This window comes from Phalaenopsis equestris, unplaced genomic scaffold (genome assembly GCF_001263595.1).
Source record: "Phalaenopsis equestris unplaced genomic scaffold, ASM126359v1 Scaffold000376, whole genome shotgun sequence".
Classification (NCBI taxonomy): Eukaryota; Viridiplantae; Streptophyta; class Magnoliopsida; order Asparagales; family Orchidaceae; genus Phalaenopsis; species Phalaenopsis equestris.
The window spans coordinates 610,081-634,691 of record NW_018164818.1 but is presented as its reverse complement, the minus strand read 5'-3'; the positions used below and the strand labels follow the sequence as shown (position 1 = coordinate 634,691).

The window sequence follows — 24,611 nt, the reverse complement described above, 5'->3', positions numbered from 1 at the left end:
AATAATAATAATAATAATCAATCAATCATGATTATGGATCTTAGATTATAGTCTGATGCTTCATCATTAAATTAAAATTATGAACCATTGATTTGATCACAAAACTTGTTGCAATATCCTTCATTAATATATGTTATTATTAAACTTGCAGGAAATTCATCTTCTATCTTATTTTATAACATTTTATGGACAATCTTTATTGTGAAAGATGTTATTCAATTGTTGAAACCAAAACAGGCACAACTAAGACAAACTGAATCGATCAATCAATGAGAGGATTAATGCTCAAATTTTTTCGCTTTTGTCAGCATTTCTCATTGATCAAGGATTCTGGAGAGACTTTGAAAAACATGATTTTTGACAATCTTCATTCTTAAAATGCTCGAATTGAATTTTTAAAAGTAGCTTTTCTACATTTTTGGTGCCTTCAAGAAAAATAATAATCATAAACTAACATTAGTCATACGCTAATCCCAACACTGGGCATATCTCTCACCATTTAACTAAGGAAAACATCTCCGTTCGTCAAAATACAGACATACCTGAATCCGTTGCAAAAGTTCCTCGAGCTCAGCAATGATCTCAGAAAAAGATGGTCTTTTAGCAGGGGAAGTCTCCCAACATCTTTGCATGAGTTCCAACAAGGTTGGATGTACATTCTCTGGCAGCTCTGGACGCAAGCCCTGCATCAGCAAATAAAATATGTAAATCTGAAATATAAAACAAGAACCGAAAATTAGTCCTTGGCCCGATTGGGTCATAAAAAAATTAAATAGTCAACTGGATCGATATCCGGTCAATCATATTCCAAATGAAGTTCAAATGGTACATCCTACATTTAGTTGCTTCCTCTTGTATGATTTTATTGAGATTTAATCCATTGGAAGAGGCATGGTTATTAAGTACTCTATACTCTATACATCGGGCAGGAAAAATAGAATTTTTGATACAACATATAATTGTAATAGATAACTTATGTTGAGTTATTCAGTCAGAGAGTCATCTTCACATACTAGGTAATCAACGAGCCATTGTCGCTTTTCAATATTTCCTCTTTAAGAGTATTTGACATGCAATGAAAATGAAGAACCCCCCTTCATCTAATATTCTCCTTCCCACTTACTCAATCTGTACTGTTTTGACAGTTCTCCCACGTTGTCATGTACATCTTATAAAATAATGTACTAAATCCATCCTGGGTTGATCCAGTCAACTTTTTGCCTGCCAAACTACTGGACTGAGCTGGGCTGTGCAAAGGTGTGAAGCAATATGGCTAAACCAGAGAATGCTCTAGTTCTAGCATATAGTACAGTTCATCTCATGTAATTTTGAATGGGCAGTTCTTTTATAATATGAAAAAAAAAAGAAACAAATAAGATTTTCGTAAATTGGAAAGAACCAAACCTGTCTTACACCTAAAGCAGCCTGCAATGGTGTCATGCTATTATAAGGGATCTGCACGTCAATTCCATAGATCGATAAGTTTTTTCAAATGATTGGTGAGTTAGATGCGCACACTTCAATGACGTACCTTTGAGGTTGCCAACTCCCAAAGCACTATGGCAAAACTGAAGATATCCACTTTTTGGTCATACGGTTGGTGATTGATTACCTAAAGGAAGAATAGAACGCAATAGATATATTAATAACACATAAAGAGGGAAAAAATTAACTCAAATGTTTGAATCAATTCAGGGATGTATTTCTGATCCAAACTATATTAGTAGACCTAAATGCAAATGTTTTCATTCTATAGTGAAAATTACTCATGACTTTATGTGATGCAATTTATTCTATACAAAGACTAAATTTGTCTATAACAATATCATAAATTTACTGTTTCCTTATTATTAGGTTATCATCATTCAGTCTCGTGAAATTGAGCTAGAATATAACCCTTTAAAATTTGGAAAAATATCAAATATCCTACGTTAACTTTTTCATCCAAATTTGGTTAAATCGTAACATAAATTAGCCATTTAAATATTATAAATCATTTTTTCCCTCAATTTTAAAATTTCTAAAATTTAAATTAAATTATTTTAAGGGAATGATTAGACTAAAAGTCCTTAATTTCTTCAAGTTTCTTTTGCAAAATAAACTGATTAGAAATTTTATAATATTAATTAGGAATAAGTTATAAATGAGACCATTGGGGGCTCCAAAAATTCATGCCTAGCTCTTCTAAGAGAGTTTAATTTTGAGTCAAATTTTTGAAGGTCCACTAAATTTTAGATAAAACATTAAGTAGAGATTTCTGTCATTTTACAAGGGCATCTAGTTCTTGGTTGTCCATATGTGCGAGCTACAATGATTAATTATCCATCCCAGTCAAGATAGAGTAATTTTGATTAAGGCAAATAGGTAAATGCTAAGTAAATGTGAGGTCCAGGTTGTGTAAGAGAGTTTTGAGCGTTTGGTTAGAATAGTAAGATTATACTTATCCTTACAAGGGGGCTTTCATGTACACTACACGTCTCCTGTGAGCTCATTCATATTAAGCTCTATGTTTACTTTCAATTTTTCAATCCATTTGCAGCTACACGTGTAGAAAAAAAATATTATTATAGACCTCATGCATCTCAATTATAAGGGTTCAATTTTGTTTTTATTTTCAATTTTGTCATGTTCTAAAGGGTCCCTGAAATTATGTTTTTTAAATTCATTAAATCTTCATTTTGATCGCCTCCCAATTTCGCTTCTATAGGAAATCTAGAAATGCTCACCACATCAAGAAAGACATACGGCTAATATCAATGACATCATGATCGGATCTTCTGCCTTGCTACGCTAAGAAAGATGTATGTTGTCTTCATACACCCACCTAAATTTTGCAAATAGGATTTTCACCCAGCATCACACAAGACCAGTACAATTGAAAAAAATATGACAACATGCCATGGACATATTTTAAAATTTAATTAATTATTACTATAGAATATATATTTTTTTCATTTTTCTTTATTAAAAATATTACAACACAAATTATGTAAAAATAAAATATAACTTTATAAAATTCATGCAATGAAAATAAAATTTTAAAATAAGATATAATATCTTTTAAAAGAATTCATTCAACTTATCTACTAAAATTTAGAAAAGCCTATGATTACAGAGAGGAAATTACGAATACTCGGCTTCGACGAATAATGGATGCACTTTCAATACTCAATTTTGACGAATGTTAGAAGAAACTTCAACATGACGAGAGATGAAGCAATTTCGAATAGGATGTATTATTAAGGTTATACATATATTTATAACTTTCTAATTTCCATGTCCAATTTTTTCGAAATCGTGTTAAGTTCAAATCCCTATGCACTGCTGAGGTGTGCCTCGCGGCCCGAAAAAAATTCAGACATATATTTTGTATAGTCAGAGAAGTGTCGAGATATGTTGTACAAGTGCGGTGTCCGATACATGTTTGAAATGGGTAAGAAATATTTTAAAAGCGTCGGTGCTACATAAATATGCAAACTCAATGTGATTCGCTATTGGATTATAATGGCACAGAAGTTTTAAAATGTTTGGGTAAGTTTGTTTTGTATTAAACTTTTGTATGTGAGGCATTGTCGACGACAATGATATAGCAAGGCAAAGGAATTTGTAATGAGAAAATGAAACATACAACATTTTTTTATCTTTTTTTAATTTTTTTGCCTCGTCATTTTTCTTTATTTAAAATTTCTTTTTTATAGGGGGAGATAAAAAAAGAGAGTGAGGTGACGGGATGAGGGAAAGGTTTGTGGAGAGGTTGGAAGGGTTAGAGAGAGGGAAAAGTCTCCCGAAAAGAGGAAGAGAAAGAAAGAGAGGATAAAAAGGTAAGAAATAATTGCAGTGAGAGTAATGAGGGAAAGTGGGGGAGAGGGATTAGGCAATCATAAAGAATGAGAAGGAAAAAAGAGAGATGCAAATAGAAGAAGATCCTAGAAAGGGCTATGTGCACGAGAGAATGCAACTATTGCATAAAGGCGAGTGAGACTGCATGTTACTATAGAATAATGGACAAGCATGCAGGGAGAAAGCAAACAAGGCTGCATGATGGTGTAGGATAATGAGAATGATCATGAAAATAGCAGAGCAAATGAGTGAAGGGTGAAGGGTTGAAGTCGTAATTTATTTTTCTTCTAAATAAAACCCAAATGGTGCTCACATCTCCATGTGGAGCATTGGTAGGAGGAGAGTGGCAAGTATGGTGGTAAACATGGTATAAAATAGGCCAGCAAATGCTTCTTCCCTCACAATAAGAAGTATAGTGTACGCCTGAAACGAACTATGTTAAAAATTTGTTAAGCCTACGAAAATTCAAAAATTCTTCTGGACGCCAAGCTAAGAATTTGATTTTGTAGACTCTTTTTAAAATAATCTTGGATATCAACCATAAGTCTGAGTTGAACTTTGACATGCAAATGCATGTTCTTGTAGATCAATCTTCAATTTCATGCATTTCAACGTAGTCTATTTTATTTTAAACAAATACATATTTCTACACCTTTGTAGAAGATGTTTAACTAGAGAAGACTTAAAAGGAATGCCATACAATGAGCTTATTAAGAAATAACTTTTGCTATTATATATAGACAGGATCCTCAGAGAATTATTGAAATTGATAATGGGTTGAGCAACGAGAGAAATTTCTAACAAATCATAGCATATATGGTGACTTCTTACTCGCTCATTCAAGTTATTAGCCCTATACTTCCATTTACTAAACTTTTATAAAATGGCTAGCTATCAAATTGAAATATAGTGATTAAAACGTACTAATGGATACTATCAACCAGGCAAGTTATTGGGTTCGAGATATCTTGCAGCCAACAACATATATTGAATAAGACCGAGTAACCAAGAAGACAGTCATTGCCAATTATAGTTTAGTTCATTGGAATGGCCTCAAGACTCGGCATGGGGAAGGTTAAGTCCTATGTGTGAATATGTCTTATATGCTCGATATATTGTGTAGGTACATTAGATATTTTGAGTACGATAGGCATTCATGGGTAAAAAGAGTGATAAATTTTGAGGTTCTGCCACCAACACCTATTAGATAGATTTGAAGTAGTTAGCTATTACATTGCAAAAGAAAAAGGTTATATTTATATCATCAATCTTTAGTTATCGCTATGAAGAATGCATTCTTCTCAATAACAATTTTTATTTCCATAAGAGACCTGCTGACAGAAATAAGAAGGGAAACTAATTTTGTCATCAATCTTATCTGAAATTTTAATTCATTATTGAAAAGTTAAAGGGTCAAGATATCAATGCAGTCCTAAGCCATCCTTCTCCTAAAATTTTGGACCGACAGTTCCTTCTAGAAGACAATCTAATCCAGCCCGCTATAATATAACATGACCTCTTTGAGTTTGGTAAAGAAAGCATTTGTAACTTATCAAAAAGCATTCATCAAGCCATTTGCAAAGGTTAAATAGTCTAGAAAAATAGGTTTGAGGAAGAATAATTCATTGATTCATTATTCACAAATAGGGTACATATATCTAGGGGAACCAATCTCTCCTTATTGACAAACTTACTAAACATATCTCACCTAAATTACAAAAAGAAATAACTTTGAATAAAAAATTTAAAACATAAAATAGGAAAAGAATAAACCAATCATGGGTTTCCTAAGATATCCCAATCAAATCCTCCAAGATTTGGAGGTAGTGGCCAACCCACATGAGAGGTAAATATTGAAAGGGACAAATCTTCTCAGATTTCCACACTTCCCACCAAGATGGGTCGTAGATGTTGTAGAGAGGGAGTTTGATCCTGAATTCTAAGATAATGTTGAAAAAACCAAATTTTGGTAAAGACATCAACAACTTGTTGGTGTATTGGGATGTAGCTTAGTTGTATAACATCATCATTGACCTTTTTAGAGATTTAGTACTTTAATATGCTTGGTCCTGTCAAAATGCACAAAATTCTTTACAATACTGATAGCTTCTTGACTGTTACAAAACATTCGTATAGGCCTTTTGAAAGAACATCTTATTTCCCTTAACAATTTCAAAATCCAAATTCCTTCACAGATCCCTAAGACAAGTTCCCTATACACTGATTTTGCACTGTTTATCAAATCAACTTGCTTTTTACTTCTCAATGTAGCTAAATTTTCCTATAAATATGAGCAATAACATGTGGTGGACTTTATGTAAGTGAATTCTTCCGCCCAACTAGCATCAATATATACTTCTACTTCTCTATTTCTGATTTTCACAAAAAATTAATTCATTAACAGATGTCTTCCTGAGAAACCTCAAAATTATGTAAAACATCTCTAAATGCTTTTCTTTAGGACAATTCATGTGTTGGTTCACAATATTGATAGAGTATGCAATATCTGACATTGAATGTGAAAGATGGATGAGTTTTCCTACAGATTTTTGGTATCTCCCCTTATCCACGGATATAATTTTTTCTTTCCTATTAGACTTCTTGAAGGATTTCTTTGGATATCTTCAAAGAGAGTAGGAAAGTCGTGTAAGAAGAGTAGGAAGGGGAATAGATGGAGTTATCGTGCAGATGTCAATAAGTGCATCTCAAAATTGATGTTCATTTGCACTCTCCCCCTAAACATCAATTTTAAGATAGTATGATAGATTTTTAATAAATGTGTCCATGGAGTTGTAATATTTTTTAGTAACATGAAGGTATTATTTAGACACCCTTTTTGTTGGAGGCATGCCTACACTTATGGATTTCGGGTCTAAGCTTTGTGTGATTTGGTTGGTGAATGTGGAAAAAAGAGAGAACCAAATACTTGCTGAAGATTAGTTCAGAAGGCTACATGAGGGTATTTTTCCATTATAACGTGGAGAGGAACTTTGAATATAAGAACCGAGCTTGACATTATGCTAATGAGAAGGTGGTTATAGCTCAACAATTCCAAAAAAAAAAAAAACTTGTGGAAACTTGTGGAACATTGTAAGAAAGGCAATATAGACTAAGTTACCTCAAAAAAATGTTTATTCTTCCTTTCAACTATCCTATTTTATTATGGAGTACCGATACATTAACTCATATGAATAATATCATTCTTTATAAGGAAGGGTCTAAGTATAGAATTGAAATATTTCATTGCATTATCAGTTTTGAGAATCTGAATTTTGCATTGAAACTGAGTGTAAATCTTCATAGAATGACTAAATGATTTGTGCAATTTCAAATTTCTCCTTCATGAGAAATATCTAACTAATTCTAGTGCGATAATCAATGAAGGATACAAAATATTTGTGTTCATTGATAATTTTTAATTTAAAGGTCATCAAATGCTACTATGAATGATAGATAAAGGATGTGAGAGTTTGTACTGAGACGGAAAATATACATCACACATATGTCTAACCAATTGACAGGTTTCCCACAGATAAACTATAATTTTTGTTAATAAAAAGATGGGGGTAAAACTTCATGGGATGACCCAATCGATAATGTCATAATAAAACATGGCTTTCAATAAATTCAGACACAAAAAACTCGAGATCATGAGAAGAGGATAGTGGAAGAAACACTTGTGTGGGTTAAGGGAATATTTCTCTTTGAGCATGTATTGGTCTTGATGCAATTCAACATTGTCAATTACATTCCCCAATTCCACAACATGAAATTCGCAAAAGTTAAAATAAACACTGTCAATCACCTTCTCCAAATCCACCACCTGAAACTCCCAAAAGTTAAAATGAAATTTAATAACACAGCTCAAGTCATGAGTAAGCTTGTTAATTAAAAATAAATTGCAATCTAGTTGGAGAACGTATAACACGAATGAAATTTGAATATCTTTGGAGACATTCACATCTCATTTCTCGACAATCCTAAGTGGTATCTATCGATAAGTCTAACAAATTTTGGATTGGTGATCTCTTAATAGTTGATGAGAGCATGAATGTCCCCCAGTCATACAATCAGAAGCACCCGAATCTATTATTCATGATTGAAATCTTTTATTTATAGCAAGAAAGAAGGATATGATACCTTTGTGTATCATCAATCCAGTAGTCTCCGAAATAGAACTAGGCGTCTTCATTTTGTGCTGTCATAAACTCAATTCACATTTAGGGCTAGAAGAATTCTGAGCTATAGCAAGCTCGGGGATTTCTGGCTGCTTCTTGTCATAAGAGTGAAGAAACACCAAGAAAGCTGGAAAGTTCTGCTTGCTCGAAAGAAGTTCCCTGCAGCAGCTGGCTGGCTGGCCTTTCCTTGCGGTTGCTTTACTGTGTTGGAAAGGAGCAATTGAGTCACCGGTGGATCATAGGAAGGCTATGAGGAGCGCCTGTGAGCCTTCAGGGAGCTATGGGAGAAATATGCAAGGCTACTCAGGCTGCTACCAAAACATGTGACAGCTTTGACTGCAGAGAGATGTCCGGTAGCGAGAGGAAGCAGTAAGATCCACGACTATGACAATGCTAGGAAAAAACATCGGGGAAGGAGAGAAACTGTGAGGGTCCGCAGGGAGCTCTGCAACCTGCAAGGAAATTCCTGAGCTGATGGCTGCAAGGAGAAGCTCAGGAGGAGGACCTGCTGTATGGAGAAGCTCCGGTGAAGGGTCTGCAGAAGAACAGTGGCTGCATGAAAACTTCAGGCGGCTGTCATGAAGATTCTGGCTGTTGCTGCTACGTTTGTTGTCATTGCTGCTATGGGAAGCGGATACCGGCTACAGAACCTGAACAAAATTGAACAGAAAATTGAACAGTCCGGATGGTGGGAGAGATTTTGAAGATGGGTCTGCAACCTGCAGGAAGAGTGCTGGCTGCAGAGAAGAGGACTGGTTGTAGGAAAGAAGAGAATTCTGGTGGCTTGCAACTTGCAGTGAGAGATTTCTGACGGCAAGAGGGGTCTTCAGGGAGAAATTTGGGTTGAGGAAGAGAAGATACCAACTGCCAGCAGGGAGGAGGTCCAACTCTTGGCAGAGGAGATTCCTGCTCTGGCAGGAGAGGCTCCACTTCTGACTGAAAGAATTTTCTGACTCTGTCAGAGGTTCAAACGAGTTTCCAACAGCAAGGAGGAAGTCCGACAACCTGGAGGGATCTAGGATAAAATGGCTCTAATCTCATGTAGGAATACGGGTTTGGGGAGAAATAATTCCTTGATTCATTATTCACAAATTGGGTACATATATATAGAAAAATCAATCCATCCTTATTTACAAACTTATCAAACATATTTCTCCGAAATTAGGAAAGAAAATAATTCAGAATGAAAAATAGAAAAACATAAAATAGGAAGAGAATAAACCAATACAAAATTTCCTAAGATATCTTAATTAAATCCTTGTAGATTTGGTGGCCGACCCACACGAGAATGAAACATGAAAAAGATCAAATCTTCTAAGATTTCCAAAAATAGATAACTCTTCCCACTCCCGATATGGATAAGGACTAATTTATACCGGAGATTTTTACATGGATTTGTGCCTTTATTCATCTAATAACAGTGAGATCTATATTGTGCTAGCCTCCATTGTTAGCCAACTTTTTTTTTTTTTTTTAATCATGAGTATCTCCTTGGCTCCTGTAGTGCTTCATGGAATGTACATAATTTTAAGGGCAATTACGAAGACTACCTCACTTAACATCTATAATTTAATTCTTCCATAAGATTACATTTATGCATGGGCTCATGTCCATTAATGTGAAGCAGTTAACAATTTAGAATATTGTTTTATTTCTTGAATAAAGGTTATATCATCATCATGAAACTATCAAGGGCACATCTACCTTGAAGCAAGAGCATTTCAGCCTTTTCTTCTTTTCTGTACATCTTTTTATAGGTTGGTTTTCTCTCCTATAGGTAATTTGGAGACTCAAACGTAAATTGCCGCTGTGTGTGTGTGTGTGTTTGTGTGTGTGTTTGAGATTTATTCACTCTTTCTTAAAAGTGACATCTAATTCTAGTTTGATATTCGATTTATGCTCATACAACTGATGCAACTTAGCGCTAACAAATTTTAAATATTTATTATGAGATATTGGCATGAAGCAAAATCGATATGCAAACTTGGAAAGGACAACATCCACTAATTCATTTGAGGAAGAGTGAATAAATCAATCCTTATCTGCCTTCATCAATTCTACCCTAACCAATGTTCTACTAAGCCCAACAATCCACTACCTACCTTAGTCGCTTAATGCCACTTCAATAATCTGTGAAACTATTATTGCTATCTCATCAATCTATGAATTATTGCAATTAATCATAATTATTTTGGAACCTCACTAATTCTTGAAATTTTGTACTTATTCTATAATTATAAATTTATAATTTTACATGTTACCTATTAGAAGCCCTCTCAGGATTATATAAATATTATACAATGCTGGAAAAAACAAGCAATCAATGCACACCAATTATTGTCAAAGAAACATGACTCGCCTCATGGGAGACAATGTGAAAGAGGATTGCAAACTAAGCTTACTAGAGAGGCAACGTCAAATTGCAGATGATGTAGACTAGAACATTCTCGTGTGATTAAGGTAGTGGTGATAGAACCTCTATTTGATGGTGCACGCTATATGGGTTTTATTGGGATGACGTACATCGAAATACAATTGATTGAGAATAAAATGGCTGCCAAAATATTTGAAATGTTGTGATCCCGTTTCATGGGATTCCTGAAGAAGGCAAATTTTCACCTGCCTCAATCTTCTAAAGAGCAAGAAGTCTTCTTGCAGCAAATTTCTCGACTGCATAAGAGATGGAGAGGATGACTCCCAATTTCGTAGCACTTGATATACCAAGTTGTTCTTTGACGCTTTGAATGAGTTCAAGACAATTTTCTCTACATTTAACATACTCCCTAATATAATTAATTGACAGCAATGAGAAAGCACCCACAGACGATGCCACATTATTGTATGATAGAAATGATTTGAAATTAGTAAATGTCATTAGGGTATGCCACTCACATCAATTACATATTTCCTACACACACAACCAAAGAGCAGTTGAGCCTGTCTTAAAGAGTGCTTCCAACAGAAGACACTTTGACACTCAATTTCATGCATTCAAATAAAAGGATGGCTCAACAGTTGCCTTTTTTAGAGAATAAAGCGCTTTTTTAAACCCATATTTACTTTCCATTTTGGTGGTATTTACAATTTGCTAGAGTGGAGTGTAGTCGAGATTCATACTAAACAAAAATGTCCCTATCTAAGAAATACTTGGGTCCTTCGGCTAAGCAGAGGGCTAAGGATGAAGAACCCTTTCCCTTAAGACTAAAGAGTTTTGGATCATCATATCCAAGTCTAATGGATAAATAGACGGGGATGATCTAAATTGGATGATAAGAAACTAGCTAAGGTATTGAGATTAGTGTTGATTGCCTTGGGCTTAATTGAGAGGCCATCGAAAATCTTGAAGAAACTATGTAGATTCAAAAGGTCCAGAACATATCAATGACACAGTGCATACTAACAAGAACAACCCAAGGAGTTTCATGCAAGATTTAATTTGTTCGAACTTAGAAAAAAAAACAATTTGATTATTAAGTTCATCAAATCTATTCGTAATTTATTATTTAACAAATTTATTGTTCTAATCTTGGGACTAAACACTCTGGCATTGTATCAGTCTCACAGTCATGGTGATTTGATGAAACTATCAATATGGATTAAGTTAAAACATGCAAATAATTTAACTAGCAGGATGTAAATTATAATAGAATGATAAAAACACTATTATACTTGTAGTAAAAAGAATTTTGTTGATACGAACTAAAATCAGTATCAGGAAATTAGTAAATTAAATTAATTTTAATTCAAATAATATGATTTTGAATAAATAGGATTTTATCTCACAAAATATCATTCTCAATAAGAGAGATTTCACTCAAGCATGCGAAAGCAGGGAAAGGGGCAACAAACACTCACTACATATATCGAGTTTCCCAAGCATGGTTTCTAATCAAGACATGACAAAAATTTCCTAAAACAAATGGAGTTTCCTAAGCATGACACAGGTTTTCCAACCAATATAAATGCAATCAAGAGTTTCAGAACAAGGATTATTAAGCATCAATTAAAACTCTTAATTATGTCATATTCTCCATCGATGAATTCTGACCTCCTAGATGATGTAATAGGGAAGTGTCCTCATTTGGAATGGCGTTGATAACACGCCAAACAAACCCATGTCGCTGATTGCCACTGTTGATTACAAGGAGCCACCATCAAGACTAAAATTTCCAACCAAATATAGGTGGATGATGATATGAATATTGGAAAGGGCTTAAGGTGGTGGGTGTTACTCTGAAGTGGTTGGCCATGACATTTCTGAAGGCTAAGGACTGTTTTGAAATGCATAACACTAAACTCTGAGATACCAAGTGCAGCACACAAAAAAATGTAGAAATCACAACAAAAATAAGAGGAAAGTTTACTGGGAAGAACTGATTTTGAAAGATATGGTCTCCCTCTAATACCAAAATCGCCGCTGTATGAGAGATCATAAATGCAAGGAAACTTTTGTTAAATAGAAGTTTGATTTAAAAAAAAAATCTGAAATCATAATTCAGAGGGTTCCAGTGAGGTCTACTGCAAAGAATTTGAATGACAATAGATTAAGTGGATAAGAAAGCAGAGTAAGAACCAAAGATTGATTATGCTAGGAGTAATCAAAGAAAAAAAAAAGGAAAATGATAGAATGGGAAGAGGCCAAAAAGAGCTGGCACATGAGAAGCGAATTGCAGCCTGAGAGTTTCTAGGGAGGAGAGGGGAGAGGGGAGAGGGGAGAGGGGAGAGGGGAGAGGGGAGAGGGGAGAGGGGAGAGGGGAGAGGGGAGAGGGGAGAGGGGAGAGAGAGAGTAAGCTGAGGTGGTCCACATTTAGTGTCGCAATAAAAAAACAAATCATAAGGTTAGAAGTAAAACAACAACAAGCCTTTAACCCACTAAGTGGAGTCTGCTACATGAATCCTTTTTCTCCATTGCAGCATATTGATTGTCATATTTTCATTTAATTCTAATATTCTAATAAATTAAAATTTTTCATGTAATTCTAATCACAAGGTTAGAGTAAACATCTAATATTCTTCAGGTCCATACTCATAACAAAAAGTCCCTCGGCTGATCATTAAAATGACAGCCTTAATCAAGATAAAATTTAAGGATAATCCAAAAAAAGAACTAAATATTTTCTTATTACACTAACTAAATAAATCGAAAAAATGATTGATCATGTCATCAAAGATGCACCCGTACCTTAATTAGATTGTTACCATCACATAATAAGTGTGATTATCAATAAATTTTACAAAACCAAGGGTTTGATGCATGAATGTTAGCCATCAAGATGGAATCAGAAGTACTTATTAGATTGCAAAATGGTTTTTATCAACACAAACAATGAAAAAAAAAAGCTGATAAATGGTGCAAAGAGAGCACACCTCGGGGGCCATCCATCTGTATGTTCCTGTTTCAGCGGTCATGACTCCACCTTGGCTTTGAAAACGAGCAACACCAAAGTCTGCCACTTTGACAACCTTGGACCAAAAGGAATCAGATCAGCATCACACTGAAAGGAATGATCAGTCTGCAGACTCTATTGCATTAAGAATAACAGATAAAAAAGAAATATTTACATACTTACCACTCAATTCTTATTTATTTACATATCAAACAACAAAAATTCAGCTTTTACATATATATATGCCGCCTTACCTAAGCATAAAAAGGGGTACTTCACATTTTTTAGTTAAAACAGTGGTAAATTTTATGTTATATGAGTGATTTGGGCAGTATAATGTAAAAAGCCAATGTTTAGATGCTAGATATGTAAACATAAGAATTGTGTGGTATGCATGTAAACGCCCCAATAGAAAATGCATTATTTAGGGTTGTCAAAACGGCTCGTTGTTCGCGAACAACTCGTTAAGAAGCTCGTGTTCGGCTTGTTCGCTAAGTTAACGAGCCGAACACGAACAAATATTTGTTCGTTAGTGATCAGCTCGTTTTGGCTCGAAATAGTACTAATCAATTATATATATATCTTGGATAAGTAGTATTTTTTAAAAATTTAATTGTCTACAAGGCTACAAAGATGTATAATCAATTAAAAGTATTGATGAAGAAAATATAATAAAAATTATTAAATTAGATTAAAATGATGTTTAAATCTTTTCCTAATCCTTAATATCTTATGACTATGTGAATAGGGTTGTCAAACGACTCTTTGTTCGTGAACTGCTCTTGTTCGGCTTGCTAAGCAAACGAGTCGAGCATGAGCACACTTTTTGAGCTCGAAATATAAACGAGCCGAACACGAGCTCTCGTATTCGGCTCGTTTACACCCCTAATTACATTAATCACATGCTTGCTGCACAATCAACCATTTTAAATGACCACCAATGTGGGCAGTAAGGTGGGGAACGGTATGCATGAGCAAAGCAAAAGGACTGGTGGAGCATAAGTTTCAAGAACTCAAACTTAATAAATTATCATCAGCCAATCCAATATTTATGAAGCTAAATTTAGAAACCCCTTACCAAGCACTGTCACATCTTTAAACTTTTCATGGCAACAATCTGCCAAGCTTCGTATAAAACGTCATTACATAATTAATTTAATATCCACAACTCATATTGGAGTATCTTTTAAAGCATTTTTAAAAAAAGGTACAATTTGGAATGCTTTTAGTCAATTTATTTTAATTTATTTTATTTATGTTATTACTTGAGAGAAATAGGTACTTGCTTTCAATCAAGCAAATGATATTATCAAAAACTTAAAAAAGAAAAAAAAAACAAAACCATAATAATAAACTTGAATTAATATATATATATATATACATTCTTTTTTCTTCAAAAGGAAATTGGTATTTGGCAGAGATCCAAATACCAATTATTAATATATATATATATATATATATACTTTTTTTTTTCTTCAAAAGCATATTGTATCTTTTAAAGCATTTTTAAAAAAAAGGTACAATTTGGAATGCTTTTAGCCAATTTATTTTAATTTATTTTATTTATGTTATTACTTGAGAGAAATAGGTACTTGCTTTCAATCAAGTAAATGATATTATCAAAAACTTAAAAAAGAAAAAAAAAATAAAACCATAATAATAAACTTGAATTAATATATATATATATATACATTCTTTTTTCTTCAAAAGGAAATTGGTATTTGGCAGAGATCCAAATACCAATTTCCCATGCGTTAGGCCCCCCATGATGAGAGCCCGCGCCATGTGCCTAAATATTCAAAAACTCAACGCCACCGGGGATCGAACTCGTGACCTGAGGGCGCGCGCGCGCACACACACACACAGATAGATAGATATATATATATATATATATTTATATATATATATATATAAAAGTTTGGTTTTCGTTTTAGATACTTTTTTATCATTGATTTTTCAAATAAATAAACATATTCTAAAATTATTTACTCTATACATGTATATATTTTATGATATAATTACTTGCATTGATAACTCTTGTGATGTTATGTATTTTTATATATTATTATTATGTTGATCAAATAAACGGATTAAATCTAAAAATAATATTTTGTACTCCTTTTTATTTTGATTTAGTTAATATGCATCTATTGCCTCTAAATATAATAACATGATGTTTTATCAAATGGTTAAGTGTTTTTTGTGCTTTCCTCATGAAAAATGATTTGTTGAAACCCAAAAATCTATAAGGGAAAATTAAAAATATATCCAAAATATAATTTTTAAAATTTTAAATTGGCTCAAATTGTTAAAACAAAATTACCAAACAGGTTCTATTATCTCTTTAACCTGTTTTTAAGAAACCAAAGCAAACAACAATCCAAAATAGGTCATAAGCTAACTTGAAGCTCTTTTTTTTATGGGTTGAAGTGGATAATTGAGAGCCAATCAAAAGGATAGCTACAACTTTACAGACATAGCACTCAAAATATTAGAATTTACATATTTAACACCTAAACTTCACTCTTTATATTATCTAGTGCTCCGTTAACTTTGTTAACAGATCTCATTGGATGAGCAACAAATGAGTCAGGGTAGGATTAAGGAAGAGGCCTATCAGAATCAAATGAGGGAACTTAGACCAAAGATGAGCTCGAGGAGGATCAGGAAAAAGATCAGATAAAATCAAAGGCGATGTCGACTAACATTACACTGTTGATCTTATTTTTGGTTGAGGTCTAGTTTTTCCTCTTTAGTAATCTAGAGTCTAATCATAGAACTTTCCTATTGACTATTCCTAGAGGACTAGAAAAGGAACCCTAACCATTAGAAATTTCAAACTCTTCTTGGAGTTTCACATATGGAGTTTCACATATTGGTCCTAACCTCTAGCACTTAGTAAGTGGGGCCAGTATGAGAAAACCCGAGTGGAGTCCCCCATAGGATGGTCAGACCTTAGGACGAACCCTGGGTGATCTGTTTTTGGTGGGGCTAACTTGCACACATTACAATCTCTCACATACCCTAAACCCTAAGATCCCTTAAGTTGGTCTCCTACTCCTTTTGGAAAGCTCATGTAGATGACTTTATACCCCTAGTTTTTGGCTAAGAGGGTTAGAATCAGCATATTGAGCATCCAAAACGAGTCCTAATATGGCTCATATTGGTTTAGAATGGCTTCGTGGCTTGTTTGCCCATTTTAGCCCAGAATCACCAAATTACTAAAATAGCCAAACAACCCTAATTTTTCCAAAATTACCTAAAATTCCCAAATTTACCCAAAAATCATCCCAAACCCCTCAACACTACCTAAATTAACCAAAATTCTCAAAAATTACCAAATTTCCAAAATACCCTAAAAAATTGCCAAAATGCCCCTCATGACCTAAAAATTATAAAAACTCCAAAAATTCCCAAAAATTCCAAAATCATCCCAAATATTTTTTATTTCAATTTTTTATCACCAATTTGACCAGATTTGACCAAATTAGCCCAATTTGACCAAAAACCCCAATTTGCCCTTAAAGGCCCAAATGTCCTCACAATAGCCTCAATCTTACCCAATTGATCCCAATATTGCCCAATTTCAATTTCAAATCAAAATTCAGCATCCTCAATCCTAACCCAAACAAAGTTCAAGCCCAATTTGATCTAATTTCAAGCCTAATTTCATTTAAATCAAAAAGGCACAATTTTGACTATATGTCCCAATCCATTAATCAATTTAACTTAAAATCATTTGAAAATTTGTCAAATCCTTCATGATATATTCCTACACCAAATTCAACATTAAATTAGTCTAAATTTTAGCCCAAGCTCAATTTCCATTTTAAAAGCCCAAACCCTTAAATAATTCCAAAAAGTTTAAATTTCAATCAAAAGTCCACATGATAATTTCATTTCTCCTCATCATCCATGTCATCAAATATCATTTCCTAACTCCTAAATTCATGATCAAATCATTCCAAATCAAGCCTCATGACAAACTCCACTAAAATACCAAAAATTTCAAAATCTCTTCTCATGAAAATTAGTCAAGCCAAAGGGAAGCCATGAGAGTAATACCACATCATCAAACTATTTATGACAAGAGGTCAAACCACTTTCAAGTCTCTTTAAAAAGGTTTTTAACCCTTTTAATGAATACTCTAAACCTCATACTTAACCAAATCACTTGGATAGAGACTTCTTCACATCAATTTAGCTGACTCATCTGATCCTCTTTAGCTCAAGACCAACCTTGGTGGTTGAACTCAACCCAAACCATGCCTTGACCCAATTTGACGTTTTTCTCATACTATTTCAATCTCATATCTTTACACATGGAAAACCTCAATTGACTTCACCAAGACCAAGCTCTGACCTCCCTGAGTTAGATGGTGACCCCTACTTGGCTGGCCAGCCACCTTGGTGGCCGGAAGACCCAATATCAAAAGCTCCACCATGGCCAAAACTCAAAATTAAACCCATCCAAGTTGGCTCATCCCAATTGGATTTTTGCACACTTTTGGCAACTACATAAGTAACTTAAGGAACCCACCAATTGCTCCTGGTGGCCTCTCCTTCCCCATATATTTAAATCCCCCCTTCATGGCCAAAGGAGGAGAGCATGAAATTCCTTGGGGAGACTTTGTCAAATTTCTTCCAGAACTTCTTTGAGACCTCTTGAGCTTAGCCCAACCACCCTTAGCCACTCAAAGCCACTGTTCGAGCTCATTTTTTTAGCCCAATCTCTAGGCCGAAACAGGACACCCCTCAAACCTCCACCAAATTCAAATTAATTAATTTCCACCAAATTCAAATTAATTGTACCCACACCATCCCCACATCAAAAGAAGATCCCCCACAAGCCCCATCACTGTAGCACCCTAAGGTGGACTTTGATCGAACCCCTAAATCGACTTTGGTCGAATTCATATCTAAGCAATTCACCACGGCTTGAGACTCCATCCCTAGGCTCTTGGGACCTCCACGAAGCTTCCACAAGCATCCAATCGAGGCTTCCCCCCTTGGACCAAGGGATTGAGAAAGTTAACCCTAAACCGAGCTTCATTTCATTCTCCATGTGTATAGAATTGATTTAAGGGTCACTTAACCTGATAGATATGTTATCCTAGCCAAGACAAGTCTATAGGAACAAATCGCACTTGATTTTGTTGAGAATCGAGCGAGATATTAACCCTAGAAAATGGACGGTTTGCGGGATTGATTCGTTGGGGACGATAACCACGCGTCGTCCGATCGAGCGTGTATCACTTGGAAGGTCCTGATCATGCCGAACAGAGCTACGGTTCGAAAAGGGAGAGTTGACGTAGACAACGGCGCCCAATCCCGCGACGACACGCGTCTCTTCAATGCGTACGAGGCTAACGCGGATAAGTAGAAAATTAGGGGATTTTCCTTATTTATTTAATTCCCAAAACTTCAAAAATGCATAACTTTGTGTAGAAAAATAATAAAAAAAATAAAAAATATATTGCTGCTCAGTGAAGAAAGGAGAACAATGTGAACATATTTTCATGTTTATTTGATGCATATATTTTTTTTAATTAATTAAATGATGTTTTTCTTAATTTAACTCTCCATTTACATAGACATTGTGAACTTGAGCTTTGGGGTTTTGATTCTACTCGTTATTAGGATGCTCTTTATGATTTTTCCAAGGTTATAAGAGCTCTCTAGACATAGATATCAAATTTTCAAGTTAATGGTCCTTGTTTTGTTATTAAATTATAACAATTAAAATATTCATCAGAAAAATACAAAACTTGTTTTGATAGGTTCATTGTGATCAGAGGACCCTAAGAAAAATATAAACTTGGATTAACTCATTAAAAATAATCATAATTGTCACCAACATTAAAAATAGAAATAAAATTAATTTGGAGTAATTATAAAGGTAAATGACATAAAAATTATTCCAAACTATAATTTAATGTTAAAGTAGCTCTCAATAAAAATTTCAAGTCAATTGGCGTTAATTTGACCACTTAAATGGGTTAAGTGAAATCACATTTTTTTTATTAAAATAATTATAATAATTAAAATACAAATAAAAAATTACCAAAATTGATTTTTGGAGCACCTTATGACTAGAGGATTCTAAGAAAAATAAAATTCAAATTAAAATCAACATTTCATTTTTTAGTCATTTTTTAGTATTTTAATAATTAAAAAATAATAAAAAATCATAAAAATTGCAAAATTGTAAAAAGACACTACAATGTCACATTTGGCTTCCTGATCACTTGGAACCAATTAAAATAATTTTTCTAATTTTCTACGTCAAGATATTAATTTTAAAAGGATTAAAATGGATTTTCTCTAATTTTTCACTAAAATAATTCTAATAACTAAGATATAAATCACAAAAATATAAAATTTGTTTCTTTGGGTTCCCTGGACTCAGAGAGATTTAATAAAAATATAAAACTTAATTTTTCATCTAAATATTATTTAATATTTAATTAATACTCAAAATAAATAATTAATTTTAATAATTAAATTAAATCTCTAAAAATCATGAAAATTGGTCCAAGTGGTCTGTTGACCGAGGTGAATCTCCAATAATTTTCTTGATGAAAAAAATTTTATTTTGATTATTTAATTTTCATTGAAAATCCCTATTTTTGTATTAAAAATAATTATAAAATTAAATGAATTTGGAAAAATCACATTTTTCCTGATGTTTTAAATAACCCATGAGTGAGGTAACATAAAATTTTCAAGTCATTTGAATCTAATTCGTTGAATTATAGGGTATTAAGACCTTAGTGGCAAAAGTGTAATTTTAGAATTGAAGCCTTAATTAACATTTAGGCCTAATCAAGAGGGTAAATGGGTAATAAATGATCTTAAACAACATGTATTGATGATTGAAACATACAAGGGGATTAAGTGGTAAAAACTAACATAACTTTGGTTTTATAAAAGATAAATTTGTAATTTCCTAAAATTAATAAAATTTGGAAGAACATTTAAATAAAGAGGTAATATGGTGGGGGTTTGATTTTGGAAAATCATAATTCACTGATTTTAAACCCTTAACTAATGGTTTTAAAATGATTTATAATGCATGATGAGGAATAAGAATATAAATATAAAAAAATCTTTTTTCTTAAAATTGCAAATCTACCCACTAAACCTTAAGGGCTTAATAGTGAACTAGGCTTAATCAAAATTTTGTCCAATGAGGTTTAGAAAGTAACCTATAATTAATTTAAAACCTTTCAAAACACTACAAGTCTATCCCTAATCATAACACTACAAGTCTATCCCTAAAATCAAATTAATTAAATTTCTTAATTAAGTCGAGTTGCCCTTAAGGATCTTTACCTATATAATTCATAAGTGAGATATTAAGTGATAATTACCCCACTTAAGAGATAATCAAAATATCATAATTCATTGAGCATAAGGGTATTAACTGGATGAACTACATAGCAAATATGATAAAACCAACATGAATTCAAGAGAATTCAAAGGGACTATGAAATGTCTAGGGTATTACCTGAAACTTCTTCATGATCCTTCGAAAATGAAGGACATTTGGACTTACTATGATATGATTAATGGAATCATACTTAAAATTTGAATACATCAAGTTATGACATAAGATTTGGTAGGCACACCTGAAACTGTACTTTTACTTTTACTACGAGCATGCTTTAATTCCTGCAACATTAATATATATATGTTTTACAAGTACTGAAGTTTTAGGTGGAGAAACGAGAAAACTCACCAGAAACGCTTTTACAGTTTATAGTGTTTCATTTTCTCGTACTTTCTACATTGTACTTTTATACAAACTTGCATGCTAATCAACGATGTCACCTTGTATGAAAACTAAAAATGTTAAAATAGCAACAAAACTGAAACCAAAACCAAAATTAAAATCAATCAAGATAAAATTCATCTCTATGACATTTAAAAATATAAAATAACTCAAAATTTAATCACAAACATCACAAAACAACAATTACAACTAAATTAAGACGTTTTTATCGAATTATCCGGACTCCTCAGAGAATGTAACCTACGGTTGCTAATGAGATTTCCCACAATTTAAATAAAAGTATGAAACTCATTAAGTTGAGTTTAATAAATTCATTTGGACTAAATGAATTCGATAGAAAATAGTGGTACCAGAACGAGGGAACCGTAAAATCCTAACCGACGTGGCTCTAATCAACTTTAATATGCCCCCATAATATTTAAAGAACCATAATCATAGGGACATTTTCATAGGGAATCATAGGGACATTTGATTTAACATAACAACCTGACACATTAGAAAACTTAAACTCGTCACGACGAGAATCTTGGAACTAGTATCGTGGGCAGCACGACCATCTTCAACAGAAAGAGGATATACAACAGAATATATTTCCTTATAATTGAACAACAAATCCATAAGATTTTGAGGTTATTTTCCTAGAGCAACATAAATCCCATAAATCTTCAACTTTTCTTTAAGCTTTTGTATAGCTCTATTATACAATTTAAGCCTTAACCTGCTTTAGGATTCCGAAGTTGTCATCTGTCATGACCTAAATACTCACATCTTCCAGGCTATTTGTGTGATCGTTTCACACGAGTATAAGCCCTAATTAATAAAATTGCCCTAATTAATAAAATTAAGCCCTAATTAATAAAATTGGTAGGATGAAACAATCAATAATTATAATCTCCAAAATTGAAGCTAAACCATAGGATAGTTTGGGAAGTCATCAAAGTTCTCCTCCGAATCTATGATATCCTCTAGTTTTTTCTCTGGATTTCAAAAAAAATATTCTACACTTAAATCATTCCCTTTTTCACACCTCTTTGTCCGATTTCGTTGAAAAGTACTAATTCTTTGACTTCTTTGAAGATAATATCCCCTGATTTTTATCGAGAGTTTTCTTAGGTCACTTCGGTTATCTATGATGTAATTAAATATAGGGGTCTGTCCTTATAGGAAGCATTTTCGAACCAAGATTAACATAAATACTATTTAATTATTCGTATTAAATACGAAAAATTGTCGGCAAATAAAATGGTTTCGCAAGTCAAACGGATATCATATATTTCTTAGTTTATTTGATCGAGTCTCATCCTCAAGTCATGTGTTTATCTTCCAGGATAGATACAGGGTTTGAGGTATAGTGCTCTTTCATTTAAACTATGAAAAATATGTAATTCGACGGGATTTCGATTCCGGCGACCGACAGCTTCCAACGGGCAACTCCTTAACCAAAGTAGTGTCGACACACACATCGGGCATTTGCTAGATGATGCCAACTAGAATTAGGCAACTAGGATCAGTTGGTCCAATGACAAAAAAAGTCAAGGTAAATGATATTTTTGCCTTTATTTAGAGTCTTATATATGTAAGTAACAAAGTATATCAGTAAACATGTAAATAATAATATTATAAAAGCTATGTAAGTATATCCCCAAAAAGATAAGTAAGATTAAAGACCACAATCTTTTCTACAAAGTACATAAGAAACCAAGCGCAGACAACTTTTAACTACTGTAATTGAACCATTTGTATTGTACATAATGGAAGTACATGATTTGAGAGATAAAAGAAACACAAATAACAATCTTATCAGATATAAGATAAATGAATATCATTTTAGAATTGACTGGATTCAATCCTAATTGGTATCACAAAATTGACATCTCTTATAATCTACATAATTTAATATATATTAAATACATAAAAAATATGGACCTTAAATCACAAGCAAAAGAAACACTTAGCCACACATGAAAGACCAGGACTTGAGTATAAGACATTGGTAAAAGTGGGGGCTCAGAGCTGGGTTGTGTGCTTCCCGACCTTGAGTAAGGATTGTCAACTCGACAATCTATAGGAGGTAGTTCTTAACCTCAATCCAAATGACTAACCATGGACTTTTATAAATTTTCATAGAAAAATTATTTGATTTTCATGCGAAAACTGTTGTTTAAGTCTTTTTATGCAGTGTTCTTTTTAACATGCAAAAGGAATTTTTGTTTTATTTTTATAAATATTTTGTAAAGTCGTACAGCCCAAAGACTAGTCACTCTAATCGTGCTAGAACTACTGACAACCTAAGAGTGTCGGGGGCAACGATCCCATCAAGAGTCGGTGAATAGTATCATGGATCGTTTCCTCTCCCTTATTGAAGATCTTTGAGGTAGGAGATACTATTTTTAATAATTTCACTTCGTATCTCTCGTTTAAGCACACATAAGCAATGTCGTCATCGCTCTCGCCACCTAGACCCTAGATTTATTCTAGTCCGATGATCCATATGTGGCGTTAAGAAATTTCCCCAATTTCCAGGAGAATTTGAGTGTAATATTCAAGCTCAAATCCCGGTGCACTGAGTTTTATTATAGGTTAAGTCATTGAGGGAATTTCACAGTTGATTTAATTAAGGAAGCATGGGTCACATCTTGGTGCATAATGTCTAGTGTTTTAGTCAGTTTGTGAATTAGGGTCAAGTGTCTAGTTTCATTGTGCATTCGAAGATTAAGTGAATAGACTCTTACCTAAGGTATGTTCCTGAAATCTAGGAAGTCTGTGCTGAGAATTAGGTGGATGGACTCTCACCTAGGGTAAGCTCCTAAAATCTAGGAAGCCTATGCTGAGTTAGGTGGATGGATTCTCACCTAAGGTGTGCTCCTAAAATCTAGGAAGTCAATGCTGAGTTAGGTGGATGGATTCTCACATAAGGTGTGCTCCTAAAATCTAGGAAGTCAATGCTGAGTTAGGTGGATGGATTCTCACCTAGGGTGTGCTTCTAAAATCTAGGAAGACTATGCTGAGGATTAGGTGGATGGACTCTCACCTAGGGTAAGCTCCTAAAATCTAGGAAGCCTATGCTGAGTTAGGTGGATGGATTCTCACATAAGGTGTGCTCCTAAAATCTAGGAAGTCAATGCTGAGTTAGGTGGATGGATTCTCACCTAGGGTGTGCTTCTAAAATCTAGGAAGACTATGCTGAGGATTAGGTGGATGGACTCTCACCTAGGGTAAGCTCCTAAAATCTAGGAAGCCTATGCTGAGTTAGGTGGATGGATTCTCACATAAGGTGTGCTCCTAAAATCTAGGAAGTCAATGCTGAGTTAGGTGGATGGATTCTCACCTAGGGTGTGCTTCTAAAATCTAGGAAGACTATGCTGAGGATTAGGTGGATGGACTCTCACCTAGGGTGTGCTCCTAAAATCT

At 33.7% G+C, this 24,611-nt stretch overlaps 1 protein-coding gene across 1 annotated transcript in view; it reads right to left on the bottom strand.

Annotated features, from left to right (window-relative positions):
- Window positions 1-542: 542 nt before the first annotated feature.
- Window positions 543-24,611, bottom strand: part of LOC110026529 (serine/threonine-protein kinase STY46-like) — a gene marked incomplete at its 3' end in the record, with an annotated part of 108,573 nt that continues 84,504 nt past the window's right edge. The window contains 4 exon segments of the mRNA XM_020727496.1: window positions 543-683; window positions 1,405-1,455; window positions 1,532-1,612; window positions 13,386-13,481. Of these exon segments, the coding sequence (XP_020583155.1) occupies window positions 543-683; window positions 1,405-1,455; window positions 1,532-1,612; window positions 13,386-13,481 (369 nt within the window).